This window comes from Paroedura picta, chromosome 6 (assembly GCF_049243985.1).
Source record: "Paroedura picta isolate Pp20150507F chromosome 6, Ppicta_v3.0, whole genome shotgun sequence".
Classification (NCBI taxonomy): domain Eukaryota; kingdom Metazoa; phylum Chordata; class Lepidosauria; order Squamata; family Gekkonidae; genus Paroedura; species Paroedura picta.
In genome coordinates this window covers 63,291,353-63,311,760 of record NC_135374.1, presented here as the reverse complement: position 1 = coordinate 63,311,760, position 20,408 = coordinate 63,291,353, and the positions used below count along the sequence as shown (strand labels likewise).

The 20,408-nt window shown below is 43.5% G+C and overlaps 1 protein-coding gene across 2 annotated transcripts in view; it reads right to left on the bottom strand.

Moving 5' to 3' along the window:
* The window catches only part of PDE9A (phosphodiesterase 9A), a 94,277-nt gene extending 78,223 nt beyond the window's left edge, over positions 1-16,054 (bottom strand). Inside the window, exon 1 of one of the 2 annotated variants that reach the window (XM_077342791.1) lies at positions 15,660-16,054. In XM_077342791.1, coding sequence (XP_077198906.1) covers positions 15,660-15,728 — 69 coding nt within the window. In that variant the 5' untranslated portion in view covers positions 15,729-16,054. Of the gene's footprint in view, positions 1-3,464; positions 3,530-15,659 lie in introns of those variants that run through there. The other variant, XM_077342792.1, reaches the window with a different exon arrangement.
* Between the last annotated feature and the right edge of the window lie 4,354 nt (positions 16,055-20,408).

Below are 20,408 nucleotides of genomic sequence, written 5' to 3'. Positions count from 1 at the left end.
ACAGTTTTAAAGAACCAGACTCAATATTTGAAAATGACAAATGACCCAAATTTGACTCTCCCTTTTTTGTGCATTCTTTTTTTTTTTAATTGAAAGCCTTTCACGACTGGGGTATGTGTTTGTTTTGTAATTACAGGATTGGATTATGGAAATGCTCTCTATCTTCAAACCATTGTTTGATACTAAAATAAAACCTGAAAGCAAATATCTCAGCAAATGGGGATGTGAGGGATTGCTGGAACAAACTGACAGGCTGACAGCATTTTACCAATCTGCTACTGGTGCTAATAGCTGATGAATGCAATAAATGGAGACCTGATGTGATTGCTGCTGAACTTCGAATGAACTTCTGAAGCATGCTGGGTTATTGAGCCTTGAAATCAATTATCATTGAACAGAACAAATGCAAGATAAATGGGATATGGCAATATAATTGGGAACAAATGAAAGTCAAGTTAGCTTAGTTAATTAAGACTAAATGTGGGAAGATATAATGAATTTAACCGACCTCTCTCTTTTCAAGCGCTAGGAGATTATGGCTAAGCAAAGCCACGTCACCTAAGAAATGTATTACTTTATTATATATATACTAGCAAGAAAGCCCATTGCAACCAGGAATGCAATGGGCGCTAGGACCCAGGGGACACCAGGAGGTGCTTTTTTTTTCTGCTGCGTGGAGCTGTGAAAGGCTCCTACAGGGTTTTTTTTTTCTGCTGCTTGGAGCTGGGAAAGGCTCCTGCAGGGTTTTTTTTCTGCTGCTTGGATCTGCGAAAGGCTCCTACAGGGTTTTTTTTTCTGCTGCGTGGAGCTGGGAAAGGCTCCTACAGGGTTTTTTTTTTCTGCTGCGTGGAGCTGGGAAAGGCTCCTACAGGGTTTTTTTTTTCTGCTGCTTGGAGCTGGGAAAGGCTCCTACAGGGTTTTTTTTTCCTGCTGCGTGGAGCTGGGAAAGGCTCCTACAGGGTTTTTTTTTTCTGCTGCGTGGAGCTGAGAAAGGCTCCTACAGGGTTTTTTTTTTTCTGCTGCGTGGAGCTGGGAAAGGCTCCTACAGGGTTTTTTTTTTCTGCTGCGTGGAGCTGGGAAAGGCTCCTACAGGGTTTTTTTTTCTGCTGCGTGGAGCTGGGAAAGGCTCCTACAGGGTTTTTTTTTTCTGCTGCGTGGAGCTGGGAAAGGCTCCTACAGGGGTTTTTTTTTCTGCTGCTTGGAGCTGGGAAAGGCTCCTACAGGGTTTTTTTTTTCTGCTGCGTGGAGCTGGGAAAGGCTCCTACAGGGTTTTTTTTTTCTGCTGCGTGGAGCTGGGAAAGGCTCCTACAGGGTTTTTCTTTTTTGCTGCGTGGAGCTGGGAAAGGCTCCTACAGGGTTTTTCTTTTCTGCTGCGTGGAGCTGGGAAAGGCTCCTACAGGGTTTTTCTTTTCTGCTGCGTGGAGCTGGGAAAGGCTCCTACAGGGTTTTTTTTTTCTGCTGCGTGGAGCTGGGAAAGGCTCCTACAGGGTTTTTCTTTTCTGCTGCGTGGAGCTGTGAAAGGCTCCTGCAGGGTTTTTTTTTTCTGCTGCCTCTCGTGGGCGTGCCGGCTTGGAGCTCCTACAGGGGTTTTTTTTTCTGCTGCTTGGATCTGCGAAAGGCTCCTACAGAGTTAATTTTTTTCTGCTGCCTCTCGTCGGCGCGTCGGCTTGGAGCTCCTACAGGGTTTTTTTTTTCTGCTGCTTGGAGCTGGGAAAGGCTCCTTCAGGGTTTTTTTTTCTGCTGCTTGGAGCTGGGAAAGGCTCCTTCAGGGTTTTTTTTTTCTGCTGCTTGGATCTGCGAAAGGCTCCTACAGGGGTTTTTTTTTCTGCTGCCTCTCGTCGCGCTAGCGGCGAAAGGCTCCTCCGGGGGTGTTTCTTTTTTCTCTGCAGCTTCTCGGCGGCTGGAGTCTTGTGTTGTGTTTGCGGCGGGGGCTTCCTTGGGGCGGCAGAAGGCTTCCCTTCCCCCCCCCACCTATCCCCCCCCCCCGAGGCTCTCTGGAGCCTTCTGCCGCCGGCCGCAGCGGGCTCACAGCGTCGTAGACGCTGTGAGCCCACTGCGGCCGGCGGCAGAAGGCTTCCCTTCCCCCCCCCACCCATCCACCCCCCCCCCCCGAGGCTCTCTGGAGCCTTCTCTCGGCACTGGGCCACGGCCAGATGGTTGAGGACCACCGGGATACAGCACTGGTCAGACCATACCTGGAGTACTGTGTACAGTTCTGGAGGCCTCACTTCAAGAAGGACGTAGATAAAATTGAAAGGGTACAGAGGAGAGCGACAAGGATGATCTGGGGCCAAGGGACCAAGCCCTATGAAGATAGGTTGAGGCACTTGGGAATGTTCAGCCTGGAGAAAAGGAGGTTGAGAGGGGACATGATAGCCCTCTTTAAGTATTTGAAAGGTTCTCATTTGGAGGAGGGCAAGATGCTGTTTCCATTGGCTGCAGAGGAGAGGACACGTAGTAATGGGTTTAAACTACAAGTACAACGATATAGGTTAGATATCAGGAAAAGGTTTTTCACAGTCAGAGTAGTTCAGCAGTGGACTAGGCTGCCTAAGGAGGTGATAAGCTCCCCCTCACTGGCAGTCTTCAAGCAAAGGTTGGATACACACTTTCTTGGATGCTTTACGATACTTTGGGCTGATCCTGCGTTGAGCAGGGGGTTGGACTAGATGATGAAGAAGAAGAGTTGGTTCTTATATGCCGCTTTTCTCTACCCGAAGGAGGCTCAAAGCAGCTTACATTTGCCTTCCCTTTCCTCTCCCTACAACAGACACCCTGTGAGGTGGGGGAGGCTGAGAGAGCCCTGATATCATTGCCCGGTCAGAACAGTTTTATCAGTGCTGTGGCGAGCCCAAGGTCACCCAGCTGGTTGCATGTGGGGGAGCACAGAATCGAACCTAGCATGCCAGATTAGAAGTCTGCACTCTTAACCACTACACCAAACTGGCTCTCTGTATGGCCCCTTCCAACTCTATGATTCTGTGATTCTGTAATATACTACAAATACTACCAAGTGAACAATATCAACTAAATGTTCCCTCAAAATTGATTCACAGAATCAATTCCACCATTTCCCCTTGTTTTCTGGGGTCACTGACAACAAAGTGGGTAACTCTCAGTGCCACCAGCAACTTGGAAAGCATCTCCTGCTAAATGGAGTCACACGTTCTGCATGGCCATTTAGAGGCTTGCCTAGTTGCTGTGCCTCTCCTTGACTACTATAGGCTAGCATGGATGCCATCTATCACAACTTGACAGTTTTCAGCTATCACCTTGCAGGGATGATGAGCTTACATGCCTCCCTTCCCTATTACTGTGCTTCAGATAGCAAGACCAAATAAGTGTGGCATGTTTCCAGAAATATATGCATAGGCATTTAAATGGAGAACTATGAATTTAATATAAAAATTAGCAGGCATTGCAGGACCTTTAGCAGGCATTGCAGGAGAAAGCAGATTGGATACCTGGATTGATTGACAGGCAGAAGAGCGTTGCTTGTAAAGCATATTGTTCTCTTCTGCCACTTCCAGCAGCACCTAAGGAGGGTGAGAAGCACAAAAAGGTGGCAGATGAAAGCGAGACAGCAAAAAGGTGGGGAGGGGCTTGGAGGCACGATAATGCTTAGTGCTATGCCATTCAGCTGGCATAATGCTATTTTTACCAATGTGCGGAAATGCCCTGAGGTTCTAAGTGTTTTCCTGCTGTTGGGTTTGTCCTATTTGTTTGGTGGAGATGTCTCTTAAACATGCTGAAGCAGCTAAACACTGATGATAAAAGAACAAGGGGTTCTTTGAGAACGACTTTGCTCCCCTTGATAGCACAGTGGTTGCCCTGATAATGATTCCAGGTAATCACTTGGCATGGCCTTAGGATCAATCTGAATAAAAAGTAAAAGAAACAAACATCCAGATTAATAAGAGCAAAATCACCATGCTGATTATATAAAAACTAGTTAGGGAGCAATGATTTTGCTTTTCACATTAAATACGTTTTTAAGGGAATGAGTAATTGCTTCCTTTAAAAGGTATATTTGTCTCTGATGCACAGAAACAGGGATAAGCTCCTATTATATACTGCAGTGGATTTGGCCTTAATTTTCCAGGCTGGTTTCCTTGAATTAGGATTGTCAACTGCCCACAGGGGAAAAACGTCCCATCTCTTTAATAGAGGCTTAATTGACTGTTATTTATCAAGTGATGTTATTTATTGCCATGGTGGGGAAAGCTTCAGTTGCTCATTTCCACAAATTAAGCCTCTGTTAAGGGACAGATAATTTCCCTCCCTGGCTTGTTGGTAGTCCTGTTTCTTTTTTCTGCCCTAGACCTTGTAGCACCAGAGGACAGTGCCTGATTTACCCTGCCAGGGAAGATCATGTGGGAATAAAGGCTCTGCACTCCACAGCTTCCCTCAACTCTGTTCCTGCTGGTCAGCCAGAGGTGATTATTCTGCTGGTTTAACAGGCAGACTGGAGTAGCAATGGGCCTGGGAAGGGAGATGGACTGAATTTTAACATGTTAGGAACATTCTTAAGTAGGTAGGCCTCAACCTTGTCCTGGAGGGAACAAGTTAAGTTGATTTCTAGTAATGCTGACAGTGGTGCATTGGCTGTGATAGCAGTGATGCAGGATGCTCATACACCTGCCCTAGTCATCACTTCTGGCCAGGTCTGATCTCAGCAGCTCCTGTAGGAATATTTTGGTTTGGCTAACTCATGGCTATTTAGCAATCCATTCCAAGCAGTTCTTGCATGCTGCTGGAACAGAGGAGAAATGTGTGGGAATGACTCTTCTTTAACTATCTGCAGATTTTCTAAAACTTTAATCCACTCCAAACTTAGTGTTTCAGGGGAAGATGCCTGAAAGGGCTGTTGCAGGCCAACTGTCAGCATTTTTGGAAGCAGCGCTAGCTGCCCAGATGGATGACCTCTGTTGCCAGTGGGACAGGGGCAGGTTGGTGCTGCTCATGTTACTAGATCTTTCAGCAGTTTTCAACATAGTCAACCATGAGCTTCTAGCTATGCTAATGACATTCAGCTCTTCCTCTTGTTGGATGGCCACACAGACTTTGCCCCAGAAACATTTGCTAGCTGCTTGAAACGTGGCTCAAGCAGAGTCATCTGAAGCTCAACCCTTCAAAGACGGAGGTCCTATGGCTAGGTAAGAAGGGCCCAAGTGAGGAAGTGTGCCTATTCAACCTGGACGGAGTGCAGCTATCAGTGGCTCACTCCACTGGGAACCTGGGTGTGATTCTTGATGCCCCCCTCTCGATGGAGGTTCAAGTAACGAAAGTAGTGTGACTGGCATCCTATCACCTCCACCAAGCCAAACTACTAGTGCCCTACTTGGCCCTGGAACACTTAGCCACAGTGATCCACATGATGGTCACCTCTAGGCTGGACTTCTGCAACTCACTTTACGCAGGCCTGCCCTTAACCTTGAGCTGGAAACTACAGCTGGTCCAGAATGCAGCGGCCAGGGTCCTCACATCAACACCAGGGAGGTCCCATATCCCGCCCATTCTTCAACAACTACACTGGCTTCCAGTCAAATTCCAGATCCGACTTAAGATTCTGGTAATCACCTATAAGGTCATACGTGGCTTGGGCCCAGTGTACCTCGGGGACTGCCTTTCTGCCTACACTCCTCAAAGAACTTTATGCTCTGCTACCTCCAACTGCCTGGTGATCCCTGGCCCCAAGGAAGCTCCCTTGACCTCAACCAGGGCCAGAGCTTTCTCTGTCCTGTCCTGGTGGAATGAGCTCCCAGAGGAGATCAGGGGCCTAACAAAACTAGAACAATTCCACGGGGTCTGCAAAAGGGAGCCCCTCCACCAGGCATTTGGTTGAGGTCGACCAGAACCAACACTTTCCACTGGGCCCCTGAGCCTCCCCCCATGAAAATTATCACTTAATTCGGCCACCAGTATGCTGTAGTTTGAATGACTGTTCTCACCATTATTCTACTGTTCTGTTATATGTTTCTGTTGTTATTTACTGTATTGTTACCGTTTTTATCTATTAATTTATCTATACCGTTCCCTGTTCCATTAAGTTTTATGTAAACCACACTGAGTTTTAGGGGAGGGTGGCATATAAATGTAATATATAGATAGATTGTAAATAGTTTGGAGAACACTTGCCACTTTTAGGGGAGACCTCTGCTGTGAAGGAATGGACTCACAAGCCCCATTCCCTCAGGAATAGGATGTCATAAAAACCCTGTGGTGGTGTCCTCTGTTCTCTAGCTTAATCAGTAAGTACTTGCTGTACAGTTTTGCTGCTATATCCAACAGACTAATAGGCCTGTAGTTACCTGGAGCTGATTTGTCCCCTTTTTTGTAAATGGGTATGACAATCCTGAGGGCCATTTCGTACAAGGGAATTTCAGCGAAATCATTACCAGATGCTGTCGCTTTAAAATCATGGTTTCAGATGACACCATCAACCTCCAGTCCCAGTTTTGCGCCATCTGCCTCTTTGTAGCGGAAGCAGGGAAATCGGTTAAACTGCATTCCCCTGGTCAAAATCTGATAGATGGCGCAATCACCTGTTAGGTTTCAGTGAGGCGGCAGGCCAGGCCCGCGCACACACACATGCGCGAAACTGCTGCGTGTGCGCGTTTGTGGCCCTGTCGGGCACAAACGTGCATGTGCGGCAGGTCTGCGCATGTGTGTTTGCGCGGGGGCTACTGCGCGTGCGCAGGGCCCTGGGTCACCCTCTCCCCCCACCCCTTGGCAGCGGTCCACAACACGAAAAAGGCTGCGGACCGCTCTCCTAGAACATGGTAAGGTGACACTTGCTAGTTCAGAAACTGGTTTCAAGAAGTTACTGCCAGTAGTTTTAAGTGTTAGTCTCAGTGGGCAGTGGTCACTTAATAAGCTATCAACAACCTCAAACTTGGCTACTAAGTTAAGTAAGTCAGATGAAATTGTGATGTAATCAATCGTGCTAGCTCGATAAGTTGATAGGTAAGTATAAGCACCTCCTGATATATCCAATCTGGTACCATGCAAATTGTATAGATTGGCCAAAGAGAGCAATTTTAGAAGTTTGAGGCCAAATTTGTTGACAATCCTGTCCTTTGAAGACCAATCCAAGAAATAGGCATGGGTACTCTTATTCCCTCTTACATCAACTGCCCCAGAGCCTATTCTTGCATTGAAATCACCACCCATTATAATATAAGAATTTGGATAGTGACTATTTTCTAAGATTAAAACATCAACCTTTAAATCAACTGAAACAAAGGTAACCAGGTCTCTACGCCCATGTCCCTTTGTATGTATCTTTGTTGCTGGGACTGAGAAGGCCTCGGAGCCCTGAATAGAAAGGTAATCCTGTTTCCTGCAGGAAAATAATGTCATGAATTTGCAAAAACTTTAGAAAATTGGGTGTTCTTCCACCCTCCAAGATTCCAGAATAAACACTTTCATTGTCAGGGATCATTTGTGATCTTATTCAGGTCTCCCTCCAGATCCAGGATTACACATTACATAATGGTGCAAGTGTAGTGTGTTCCTCTTTTTTTTTTTTTTTTTGATTTTTCACAGGGCAGAGTGCTCTCTAAGATCTCCCAATTGCTGCTGGTAGTGGAGTTGTTTTGCTTCCCACTACTTGTTAAAATTGAGGTTGGGATCAGTGGTTGAAATGACCCAGATATACTTGCTGGCAGTACACTGTTTTGATGAGGAAGTTCTGAGCCTTGTGAGTGTATGCCTTTTGAAGTGCTCAAAAGCCTTAGATGTTCCAATCTGGTGGTGATCTCTTTTTGCTCTGTAGGTGGAAGATCAGAGTAGGAGTTCAATAGGTCTTCTTCTATTTTGTTTTCAGGTTCAAGAAGGATTGAGTGGGTAGATCTGTCCACTGTATCAAGTCTTGCTGGTGAGCATCTGTTGATGGTTCTTCAGAGGGACTACCCAGTTCCCTCAAGGGATTAGTATGCTGTTTCAGCAATAAAGGTTATAAAATTGTGTTTTCAAAAATGCAAACTGGGAAATTCCCTTTAGAGCGAAGAAATAACTTTTTATAAAGTAGTAGGGTAGGAAACTTGGAACTATGAAATTCAAGCAAGATTCTTTGCGTTTGATTCGAATTGTAGAGAGGCTCTACATGAACTAAGTCAAGTGAAGAAGTATTCACACTGAGGATAGTACTTAGATGATATATCACCAGTTGTTTTGTTCTCCAAGGAATGAGATGGTCTACATATTTGCATACCACCAGACAAACTTTGCATGGCAGGAGCTTAAGTTGGTAATTTAGACTCTCCTCCAAAGACTGCAGATGCTAGCCTTTTTAGATTCTCCCTTATTTGTAACAAATAGCTTCTTGTCAAAATTAAGTATTTAATTTCCAACTGAAGCCTGGGTTAGGGCCGAAGTGTTGTGCAAGCAATTGTGACATATTGTCAATCTTATCCTCAATATGCTATATTCTTTCAAATAAGGCATTCACGGTTTTGGCAGTCAGATGTGAGAGTTCCCTTAGGATGTTATTGGAGGTTCTACAATTGGCTTCAGCCTGACCTTCTAACAGCCAAGCAGTTGAATCATCTCCCTCTTTTCTTTCCTCATCACACTGAGTCTCGGTGATACAATTTTCCAGTGGAGAAAATCGGTTTAAGGTTTGAGGTTGAAACAGTATATTTTGAGATGCTACCTGCCATAATAAAATTGTCTATCTTTGTCTGTTTGCTGGCAGGGGGCGTGGTAATATCGCCATCACCGTCACACACCCTCTTACTCACCCTTTTACTGTCTCCCATTGCACAAGTCCTAAAGCTCACAAGTGAGAGCCTGTTACTGTCATCTGTTCTCAGTTATACTGCTTCTTTCCCTTACTCTTAGAAGGGTAATACCAAAACTCTCACCAGTTAGTAATGGCTGTCACCAATAAATCTGTGAGTATCTTCTGTTAAGATGGATTTGTACATCTAAGCATTATGTATCAACATTGCCGTTTTAAAGATCTACCTAGTTGCCACATCTCCCACTTCACTGGTAGCTTCACTACCAGCTAGCATGGGGAAAACCAATCCGATCTTCACAATTTTGGTGCTACGTGCGGCTGCCGGGTGCTCCCTGGCCGGCGGCCTAACGCTGCCACCAACACTTCACCCCTCCCCCGCCAGCCAGCACCCGCCGCCACAGAAGCCAAGCCGCCACAGGGACATCGCCCAGCTCCTGCGACGCCACCCGCGGCGAATCCAGCCTGCTGCCAACAAAACAGGTACGCACCCGCCCGACAGGACGACCCCGGCCTTGCTAAGCAGGCCCGCACAGCCCCGCCGCCCTCATGGCGTGCCCTGCTAGCGCCCACTGCATTTTGACTGCAGCGGGCTTATTTACTAGTCAATACATAAATATGATATGCTAATAATTCTTGCAGCATTTACAAATACTTCATGACTTTAGTTCTTAGGGCTGTGACTTCTCACCACATGGACAAGATGGAGTCCTAAAGTAAAGTGTTATTCCTTCTTGGCTTGTGTCTGTTTGAAGAATGGACAAGGAGAAGAGAACATAAGAGCAATTCTTCCTTGCGCTCTGAGAATTTACGATTTCCCCTTTGAGACTCTATCCCATTCCAGTTATTCTGGTTTTACAGCCTTGTGAGACTGACAATACTATTTAGCCTTTTGGCTATCCCAGTTTGTCCCCATTAGGTGTGACATTCTATCATAAAGTGACCAGAAATCTGGGGCTGTAATGCGGGATGCATTACTTCTGAGAAGAAGAGCTAAGGCTACCTCATTGGTATATGTATCAGAAATCTATGCTCCTCAAGTATATTATGGCATCTGTGTTTTATTAACTTCTCTTCTTAAACACCTTAGTTAGCTTTCCTCCCATATTTAACTTACTACTACCTCTGTTCTTTGGATGAATCTCTAAGAGTGCCAAAATCCTAAATAAAATCAGACCTGATATTTTAAAACTGTGTTGTAGGATTTTTCAGACAAGACCCAAGCAAACCCAAGATATGGGTGTACACATTACAGCACTCCAGCTCAGCTGCTTCTGCATGCAAATCACTTAATTTTATTATTATTAGATAGATAGATTTGTTACCCCCTGCTCCTGAATCAGCTGGCTCACAGTGGATAAAATCTCAATAAAACAATGACAAAAAGGAAAAATCCTCAACCCTCCACCCCCGGGCCACCCCCTGAAGCTCAATGGACCGATCAAGTTCTATGCCTTAGGGTGGGGGCAGATGTTAATCCCTTTCGGTATTCAGGATTGTTATAGAATTTACAGGTTCTGGGGCTGCAAACTGGAAGCACATCCAACTATATATGGGAACACTCATCTAGACAAACCTATCCCTACTGTAGTGCTTTCCCCATCTGCATTTTGATGTGACTAGATATTTTTTGAAACCAGTTGGATAGAAGTGTGAATCTTCTTTGACTACCTCTCAAAAGGCAAGCTAGGAATAACACACACACAGCCATCCAGAGAGAACACAATTATACAACTGTACCTTGCTGGTGTAGAAATAATATTCCGACCAATTGTGAAAATAGGTCATTGATTCCATTGAAGGCTTTTAGTATTATGCAGTCACAATAGCACTCCTGAAACTTGGAATGAGTAGCTATTTATGAACAGAAGGTTATTACGTTTATTATATATAAATGACAGTCTTGTCTGAGAGTGTTGCCACACCCTGAATGGTATCATAGATCAAAGCTATCCATGCTGCAATCTGTAACAAAAGGATGGGTGAAACTTTTAAAGTCTAGCAAAAGACTTAGTTTACTAACCTGGGGACAACTGAGAATACAAACTGAAGAGATTATAAATTGCAAAATGGCCTCTGATGAAAAACCAGGGAGGTTTAAACAAGCTTCTACCCCAAGCACTCCAGGTAGAGATGAACATGTCCAAAAGGTCACAACAAATAGTACTTGTGTGATACCTATGAATTGGCTGAAATACTGCAAGATATATTCGTGCAGAGAAAACACTTGACTTGCTGTACTCTTCCCTTGAGACATCAGAATAAACATTTTGTTACAGATTGCAGCATGGATAGCTTTGATCTATGACACCATTCAGGGTGTGCAACACTCTCAGACAAGACTATCATTTATATATAATAAACTTAATAACCTTCTGTTCATAAAAACATTGGTTGTCTTGAGTTCAACGCAAGGACACAACCTGCTGCATACATCTTCTGACCCCATGATGTAGAAGTTGACTGAACATATTCAACTGACGTATTCTCCAGCTCCTACCCAATATTATCTGATCCAAGAGCAGGGAAGAAGGAAACTTTTCTCTTTGTCCCACCCATTGACAGGAGGTTGGCATAATTTACATTCTCAATCATTCAGGTGAGCTTTCCAGATGCTCACTTCTTTAGATAACAAAGATTTGCAAACATCGTATTTGTTAATAATTTCTGGCTGGACCATGTTGTGTCTGAACTTTAGAGGCTGGTTTGTGGCCACTTATTCAGATACTGACCCTGTTAGAGCAGAGATGGCTTTATGGCCATCTTCTCTTTCCAGATCTATTCCAAAAGACCTGTGGACTAACTTCAAGTAGCCCATATAACACGTGACATATATATTCAACATTTTCTCTTCTATAGTGAATTGGACTATACCATTTTAATTGTCAGGTGAACAATTTTCTAATTGGATCTATGAAGTCCTGTTGTGTTTGTATATAATATCTCTCAGGTTTAATCCTCCCCTGTGTACAATCTATGCCAACTTCCATTATAGTGCACTGAAGTATTATCTAGTTTTGCCATTTGAAAAGAAATCCTTTCAAATATATGGGATAATGGTACAAAGAGGATTTTACCTTACTATGGGGTCAAGCTAAAGCTTAAAATTCTCTTAATGAGTGCCCTCCAGAGACCATTTGCCTAGAAAGATGAAGGACTGAATTCTGCAAATTATATATTGTACAGAGAGAAAATTACCTCCTGTTTTACCTATCAATGAACCCTGATTATAGGAGATGGAATCTAAACCTGCTCCTCTCAGGATTTTTCCCCTGCTGTACACCAGGCAGACAGAATTTAATCACTAATAAATGAAATGGGTGCTGTCTGTTCCGCAAGCCTTTGTTTGCCATGTCTTTTAAAACAACTATTCCCTTTCCAAGTTTCTTCAGCAATATGAGTGCTCTTTAGAGACAAAACCAGATTTGTTGTGCATGTTTTTTCTCCCTGGCAGATCTGGGAGGAAATTAATTTAGAAAGTGCAGTGGGAAGGATCTATTAACTGTAAATATAACATTTTGTACAAAGTAAGAGATGTGGCATTAAGTTCTTAGAACATTTTTGTAACATATCCTTCAGGAAAATGGAGGAGACAAGAGAATTATCAAATTCACCATGTGCAGTAAATGTGTAAGAAGATGTAATCCAGGACCTTGCTGTCTGATAACGTCCATGATGGGTAGCCATGTTAGAATGAAGCAGAAACTCACAAAAGCTCATACCCTGCTACAAATGTTGTTAGTCTTTAAGGTGTCCTTGCTCTTTTCTATTAATAATGTCCAGGTACCTGTTTATGTTATTGATAAAGAGCTAATGGCAACAGAGGTATTACTGCTGGAACAACTTCATAAGACTTTATCAAGTATTAGTATTACACCACCAATTGATTTCCAGAAGAAGGAAAGCAAAGCATTCCAGCTCCAGGACATTTCCATCAAGTATAAAGATCACCAAGGAGAGTCAGGGCTTGATACTCAGATCTTCAATAACATAAAAAGACCTTGGCACTTGCTGAAACAAGTTATCTTCTTCAGAGCTATCTGGTCCTGCTAACCCTTTGCCCTGACATTAACCTTTTCCAGCTGGCTTTCCCCAACTACAATCAGCCTGCTGTTTCTATTGCTTGCTACCTGCTGACTGTCTGTGTGGCTCCAATCTGTCCTCAGTAGATTCCATTTTGTTCCTATGGGCCTCAAAAGGAATGAAATGCATTAGGAAGGGCATGAGTAACACTTTCCTCTCTTCAACAGCAGACAAAATAATAGAATATGGGTGATTGTATCAACTGTATCTGAACAAAGACAATGCCTCAGGAGCATGGGGATGCTGGAAAATCTACCCTGTAAAACTGTCAAGGTGAAGGCATTAAATCTAGCCCTAGAAAATGCCCATCTTAATTTCTGAAATGATTTTATCATGATATGATGCAGGAGTCATGCTCAAATCTGATTTTAAATTCGTATAGAAGGGGGCTAAAGCCACCAACTCATTTTGTGCTTCAATATAGTGTATGAAGCCACAATACAAAGTCTACAATAAGCAGGCCTGCTTCCCGTCTCAGGATCACATTATGGATCTCTCTCAGGGTATCAAATAATGCTCTTAAGAATTTAGATTGAGCAAGTTCTAATGTTCTGAGACTGCCAAATTGAATAGCTTGCATTCCATAACACATCTTAGACAGCACTTTTGCTTTATCTCAGATTTTCTTCATTTTGTTGGAATTTCAATCAGCAAATAATTTGGTGAACTCAACCCTGAGGGTTGTTAAACTGCTAAGGTGTACCAGTGTGCTCACTAGAGACATCCAGTGGTCACTGCTGGGATAGCAGTCAAAATTTCAAGCCATGTTCTTTGGATTTTCTACCCCTTATGGCTTCGCATTGTTTTTGTCAGGCCACCGTCCACTTATCTTTCTTCAGGAAGAGAAGGGTCCTCTGCTTTCATTAAGCTCTCAGCTCTCTCCATCTGCTGACGTATGAGTATATAGTCCTGCTTGCAGCCTAGCCATAGGGATTTGTAATGTGTTTTCTTTATAGCTATTTTAAGCATTTGTGCACTGCTTCAGCAAGGAGATTGAAACAGATTAATATGATCTATTTTCATGTGTAATCTTTCCAGTAAAGGTTATTCCTTTTAAACCTGAAAGTGCTGTACGTCTGGATCTGTGTCTCATCCACAAAAGGTAATCAGTAATAACACTCTTGTTACTCTGCAGCTCTATTTTCTGGAGGGACCTAGAGCCATATTTAGTACAAAATGCTCAACACATTTATACCTCACCTTTCTCCTCCATGGAGACCTAAAGCAGCTTAGAGCATTATCCTCTCCATTTTGTCCTCACAACTATTGTGAGGTAGGTTAGGCTGAGAATGAATGACCCAAGGTCACCCAGAAAGCTTCACTGTGGCAGAGTAGGGATTCAAACCTGATTATTTCCAATACTAGTCCACTACTTTAGCCACACCACAGTAGCTATCATAGCTGAAATGAGGTAAGAAGAAAAGTTTGTTAATAATAATCAACATAGTATCACGACTCTAAAGCCCATAGGCCTTTCTAGATAATATTGTGTTTGTAAAGGGAAGCTCAAGGGCTTAGTTCTTTGCAGGGAATTCTGATGGGATTTATCAAGATAATGCTGCTGTTTCTTAGGCATTCCCTTTTCTTAGGCATTCCCTTTGAAAATACAATTTCATCTCTTGCAATACCCAATTATTGCAAGAATACCTATGGATCATCACGGATATGCCATTGCCACAGTCTTGTTTTGCATGGAACCCATGGTATTATCATTGTTATGTACTGAGTGCTGGAAAATAATTAATACACACTAGATCACTGCCCCCAAACTCTCCCATTTTGAATGCCTCAGCACATGTTTTAGTTTATTTCCAGTGTTTCCTCACTGCTGTGTTGAAAGGCTTTGCACTCCCTCCCTTCCCCAACTGGAAGGCTATTCTCTCTCAGCAAAAGTAACTCAAAGCATTTCTATTATATGGCAGAGGGAACATAAGATGCTTGGAGCTGGTCCAAGTCTAACACTACTTCAGTGCTTAAAATTAATTACAAATACATCTGGAAAAAAACCTTAATGTGGCACATTAGCAGTCAGACAACCCCTTTGTAGTCAGGAAAGTGGGTGAATAAACAAGTTGCAGTTCCTACTTTTCAAAAGGGACAAAAGAACACTGGGACCTAATGACTCAGAATATACGCTCCTCAAAAGATGGAACTGTTTGGATTTTAAAAGTCACATCCAGTCAGACCGCCCTTCTTCACTCAATACAAACACATTTTAAGAGCCTAGAAGCCTGTGTAAAATTCCTATTTGATTGCCTGCCCTTTTGAAATTGTAATGAAAGTGACCCCTGTGTTTTTCTACCCATCACTGAGGACACACCATGCTCCAAGAAGTTATGATAGAAGTTTATTGCTCCCTATAACTACAGGGCACCTTGCAAATATTAGCAGACACTACCAGAAATGTAGTATTGTGAAGCCTTCCGTGCTTCCTGAGTGATTAAGTCATTTAAAGTGTCTGCATCTTTCAGCATGTGTATCATTTTCACTCAGAACGACTGGCAGGGAAAACTGACAACGTGACTCTCCCAAACTCCTAGGGAACTTTACGCTCACCTCTACAGCCAAGCACACAGCAGTTGTCCGAGCTCATAAATGAAAAGTCATACAGGTATGCTAAATCCCTCTCCCTGAGTTCTGTTGCCATTCTCCATAGTCATTTGCCAAACAGAAGACTGTGCGGGAATGAGAACATATAGGTTGTTCAAAACAGCTTCACAGATGCAGTCATAGTTCACAATACAGAAGGGGGGGGATGCTGGACAGGGAACACCATTTACCCCAAATACCACTGGATTAACACGCTAGTGTGTAATAAACAATAAAAAAGTACCTTTTGAATTCTTCCACCAGTATCCAGGTAAACACTCTTGAGCCGGTATGTTGATGAGCTGGATCCCATCTTTTCCCAGACTGGCTGCAGGATAGACCTTAACTGTAGTTTTCTTAGATCAGTTCTACAGTCGGAGAAAGAGCCAGACAGGCAGCCTAAGCAGAGCCAGCAGAGCCTGATGCATGCATGTCTTTGCTCTCCTCCATGTCACGGACTGAAGCTATGACAGTGCCTCCTCTAATATGCCTGCCTGCATCTTCCTGTGCCTTCCTGCCACCACCTTTTAGTTTCTCATTCCTGTGACTCCAGCAGCCACGGACGGGAGAAAGCCAACCCTCAGATCCCGTCTCCAAGTGCCCTCTTGATTCCCATAGCAACTCTCCTTAGCTTCGGAGCTGGAAGCCTCTGGGCAATCAATGTGTAATGCCGTGCTGCAAAGTGGGGTTTGATTAGCTGCTTTTGACACACGAGACAAAACACCACTTAACACAGAGGAAATTAGCGACATTTATCCCATAGCAAGCGCCAGTCAGTCTTATTGTACAATTTCAACATCCAATCCCGTTAGCAACATGTCTACACATTTTAAAATGTATGACAAGCTCCCAGCTGCACTAGTTGCTGAGTTGACAGGTTTTTTTAAAAGGACACAGTATATAGCAGAATATGGGATTATCCTCCGTCAGTCTTCTTTACAGAAGCTTCTGATTTAATAGTAAAACAAAGCATAGCCAAAAAAATTAAACCCTAAAAGAAAAAAATAGGTTGCAGTACTAAAATATACACCTAGGATCTTTAGGGAAAGGCTTTTAAAAATTGCATTCTGCCTTCATTTCTGGTTCCTAAATGTATTCTGCTTATGAGAATCAGAGAATCATAAAATTGGAAGGGACCTCCAGGGTCATCTAATCCAACCCCATGCAGAACTCACAACTACTTGCCCACCCACAGTGACCCCATTTCCATGCCCAGATGATGCCCTCGACCCTCGAAAAACAGAATCCCTGGCCAGTCTGGGCTGGAGGAAATTTGCCTCCTGACCCCCCAAAATGGTGATAAAAATTACCCTTCTTGTGGCAAGAAACAGCCACAAGAGCCAAGCATGGAAACAATCCCTTCTGCCTCTCCACTTACAATCAACTTAAATTCGCAGAGTCAACATTTCTGTGAAATAGCTATCTAGCTTCTGTTTAAAAACTTCTGAGGAAGGAGGACCCACCTCCTCCTGAGGAATCAGGTTCCACTGAGGGACCACTCTGTCAGGAATTTCTTCTGGATATTTAGCTGAAATGTATGTATTTCATCTCATGGGTTCTGATCTGAATCTCTGGGGCAACAGAAAACAACTCTGCTCCATCCTCTATGTGGCAGCCCTTCAAATACTTGAAGATGGCTATCATATCACCTCTTAGTGATATGATTCCACTTTTTAGTTCAGAGTTTCTCAACTATTTTACCATTGAGAACCCCCTGAAACATTCTTCAGCCTTTGAGAAACCCAAGAATGGCACAATCCTGCAGAATATGTATGGGAAGCTTAGTTGGGTATATGTCCACCTGGGGCCCCTTCCCTTCTTGCCTCCTCCAGGCCCATCATCGGCCATTTGGGGGTGAGGGCAGGTTGAGATTACCATATATGGTCATAAGGTAAAGGTATCCCCTGTGCAAGCACCGGGTCATGTCTGACCCTTGGGGTGATGCCCTCTAGCGTTTTCATGGCAGACTCAATACGGGGTGGTTTGCCAGTGCCTTTCCCAGTCATTACAGTTTACCCCCCCCCCCCAGCAAGCTGGGTACTATTTTTACCGACCCTAGAAGGATGGAAGGCTGAGTCAACCTTGAGCCGGCTGCTGGGATTGAACGCCTAGCCTCATGGGCAGAGCTTCAGACTGCATGTCTGCTGCCTTACCATTCTGTGCCACAAGAGGCTCTTATATATGGTCATATCACTTGATAAATATATTTTAAATTTTGAAAAAAAATAATTAATTAATTCCCATTAATTCAGGAAACCCTTCCAGAGTGGTCAAGAAACCCCAGGGTTTCACAAAACCCTGGTTGAGAAAGCCTGCTTTAGTGATTTCATTCCACTCTTCAGGTTTGTGGTTACAGATGCAGAGCACAATTTCAATTACAGGACTCATCATTCTACTGTGAGACCTTCATTTCAGGTCCCAAACATTTATCCTTGTCACCCTACTCTGGGGGCTATCATTATAGGCCCAGAAGACTTTCTGCACACCCAGGGGCTGTCACTTGACTCTGGGACCAGTCATTTCAGGCACAGAACACTTCTGCTTCTCCCAGACACCTTCATTCATCTCTGGGACTTGGCATGTTTAGTTTGTGATGGTAAAGGTCAGGAATTCAGGTACCTCTGCCTTAGAAAAGTTAACACTGAGCTGAGACAGCTTGATTCTAATTGGTGAAGTTCCAAGACTTGGGCACAAAAAAGTCTAAGATTTTCTGACACTTTCTACTTCTACAGTTATCGGAATCTGAGATTACATTCTGAGGTCATGTTAAACTGCAGTTCTAAGATGCAGTCAAGAAAGAAATGAATTTTTAAAATAAAATTCACAATCTAGATGTGACTTTTAACCTTAGTAAGTAGGGAATGTTCCATTACTTCTGTTTATTCTTTTTAACGACAAGCATGATCCATGAATTCTAATTTTAAAATCCTAAGTGTGAACAAAGCATGAGGCAATCACATCATTTTCGATAACATAACAAATCATTGTCAAGTAATTACCAGCTTTTGAACTGTTTTACCTACAGCATGTGCTATATTGGAATTGAAAAGTAATTAGTGAGAACCACTTGATCATACTGTTAGACATGGACTTTAAAGTCTATGTTTTAAATTTTTAATCACTCAGCCTTAATCAAAACTCACTATGTAGACTTGACACAGTTTCTATAGATTTTCTAACCTACCTTTCAGTGTTCTTTTGAGATATTTATTTACTTCATTTATACCCTGTCTTTCTTCCCAATATGGACTCAAAGTGAGAGTGGAGCCCCTTCTAGAGTCTCTCATTCAGGGCCTACAAAAACCTGGAACCAGGTCTTTAGAATCAGGTCTTTAGAATGAATGCAAGATTCATGAGGAGTGTGTTATTGAGCTTCCTAGCAAAAAGTATTCACCTAAGTGGCTGATATTGTAATTCTATCCAGAGTTATTCCAGTCTAAATCCACTGAAATCAACGGGTTCAGGTTCCTAAGACCTGGGTATGGTCTGGAGATCTCTCAGAATTACAAGTGATCTCCAGATAAGGTTGGCAGATCCTTCAGTGGAGGCAGGAGTCCCCTGTTGACAGGCCTTGACCCCAGCCACGGATCAGAACAGGTTTTGGCAGAGTCTGCACTTACTTTGTTTATTCCACTGTCAATCCTGTTGAATTCAGATCGATTTGAACTCGGGTCTTCCCCCCCCCCCTTGAAACAGGAAAGTGTTCTGCACGTGGTTAAAGTAGTTCAGAAGGGGGGGAGCCAAGCCTCTTTCTTTCTTTTCTTAGAGGGGGGGGGAGAGGATCGAAGGAGGGAGAAAAAAAGTTGAGAATAATTAGGGGCTTCTCCTTTAAAGCAAACTTGTCACATGAGCAGTTTGGCCAATCAGGGGTTCTCTACCATGAAGCAAAGCCCAGATTCAAAACAGCCTGCTTTCTCAATTCGAATCTTAAAATATTGAGCATAAAAGCACTATAAGATATCACACAATAAAGGTAGGGTCACTCCAGATCAATCCTTCTTGCTGAAGAAGGAAAATTTAAATCACCCAAATTCAAAACGGAAATCGCATTCTGTGTAGACAGCAGGGACTGAATCGACCTGGGATTGGAATTAAAGCTCCATGCAGTTTACACCTTTATCAGTGCCATGGTGAGCCCAAAGTCACCCAGCTGGCTGCATGTGGGGGAGTGCAGAATCTAATCTGGCAAGCCGGATTCGATTCTGCGCTCCCCCACATGCAGCCAGCTGGGTGACCTTGGGCTCACCACAGCACTGATAAAAACTGTTCTGACCGAGCAGTGATATCAGGGCTCTCTCAGCCTCACTCACCTCACAGGGTGTCTGTTGTGGGGAGAGGAAAGAGAAGGTGACTGTAAGCCGCTTTGAGCCTCCTTCGGGTAGAGAAAAGTGGCATATAAGCACCAACTCTTCTTCTTCTTCTGATGCGGGCACTTACAAGTAGAACAAACAAGGCCCAGGCCATGTTGGCATGTCACACAGAAGTGGCATCAGTTTTTACCATATAGTTTTTGCTCAGTGTCACTCAGAAGTTGCTGACATGATAAGTTGACTTCCTGTGTGACATCAATGACATGGCCTGGTCCTTTCTCTTTCTCAACGCCATCTCCAGACTGGTAGTCCTATCCTTGTAACTTTATCTCTAGACTACAGAGAACAATTCCCCTGGGGGGGAAATGGCTTCTTTGGAGGGTAGGGTCTAAGGAGTTATATTCCTGCTGAAGTCCCTGATCTTAACACTCCAAGAATTTCCCAATTCAGAGTTTGTAGCCTTAGGGCTTAAACTGGAATCACTGGAATCACTGTGAATGTATCATTATTTGGTACCTATGTAATCTATATGGAACAGTGTTGTTTCTGGAGGACAAAATGACATGGCAAACATTCTAAGAGAAATCTCATATTTGACAATAAGTTATAAGTACAGCTCAAAATGTACAAAACATGTTTTCCTGACTGGCATTTTCCCACTACTGTATAGTTATAGTTTTCCA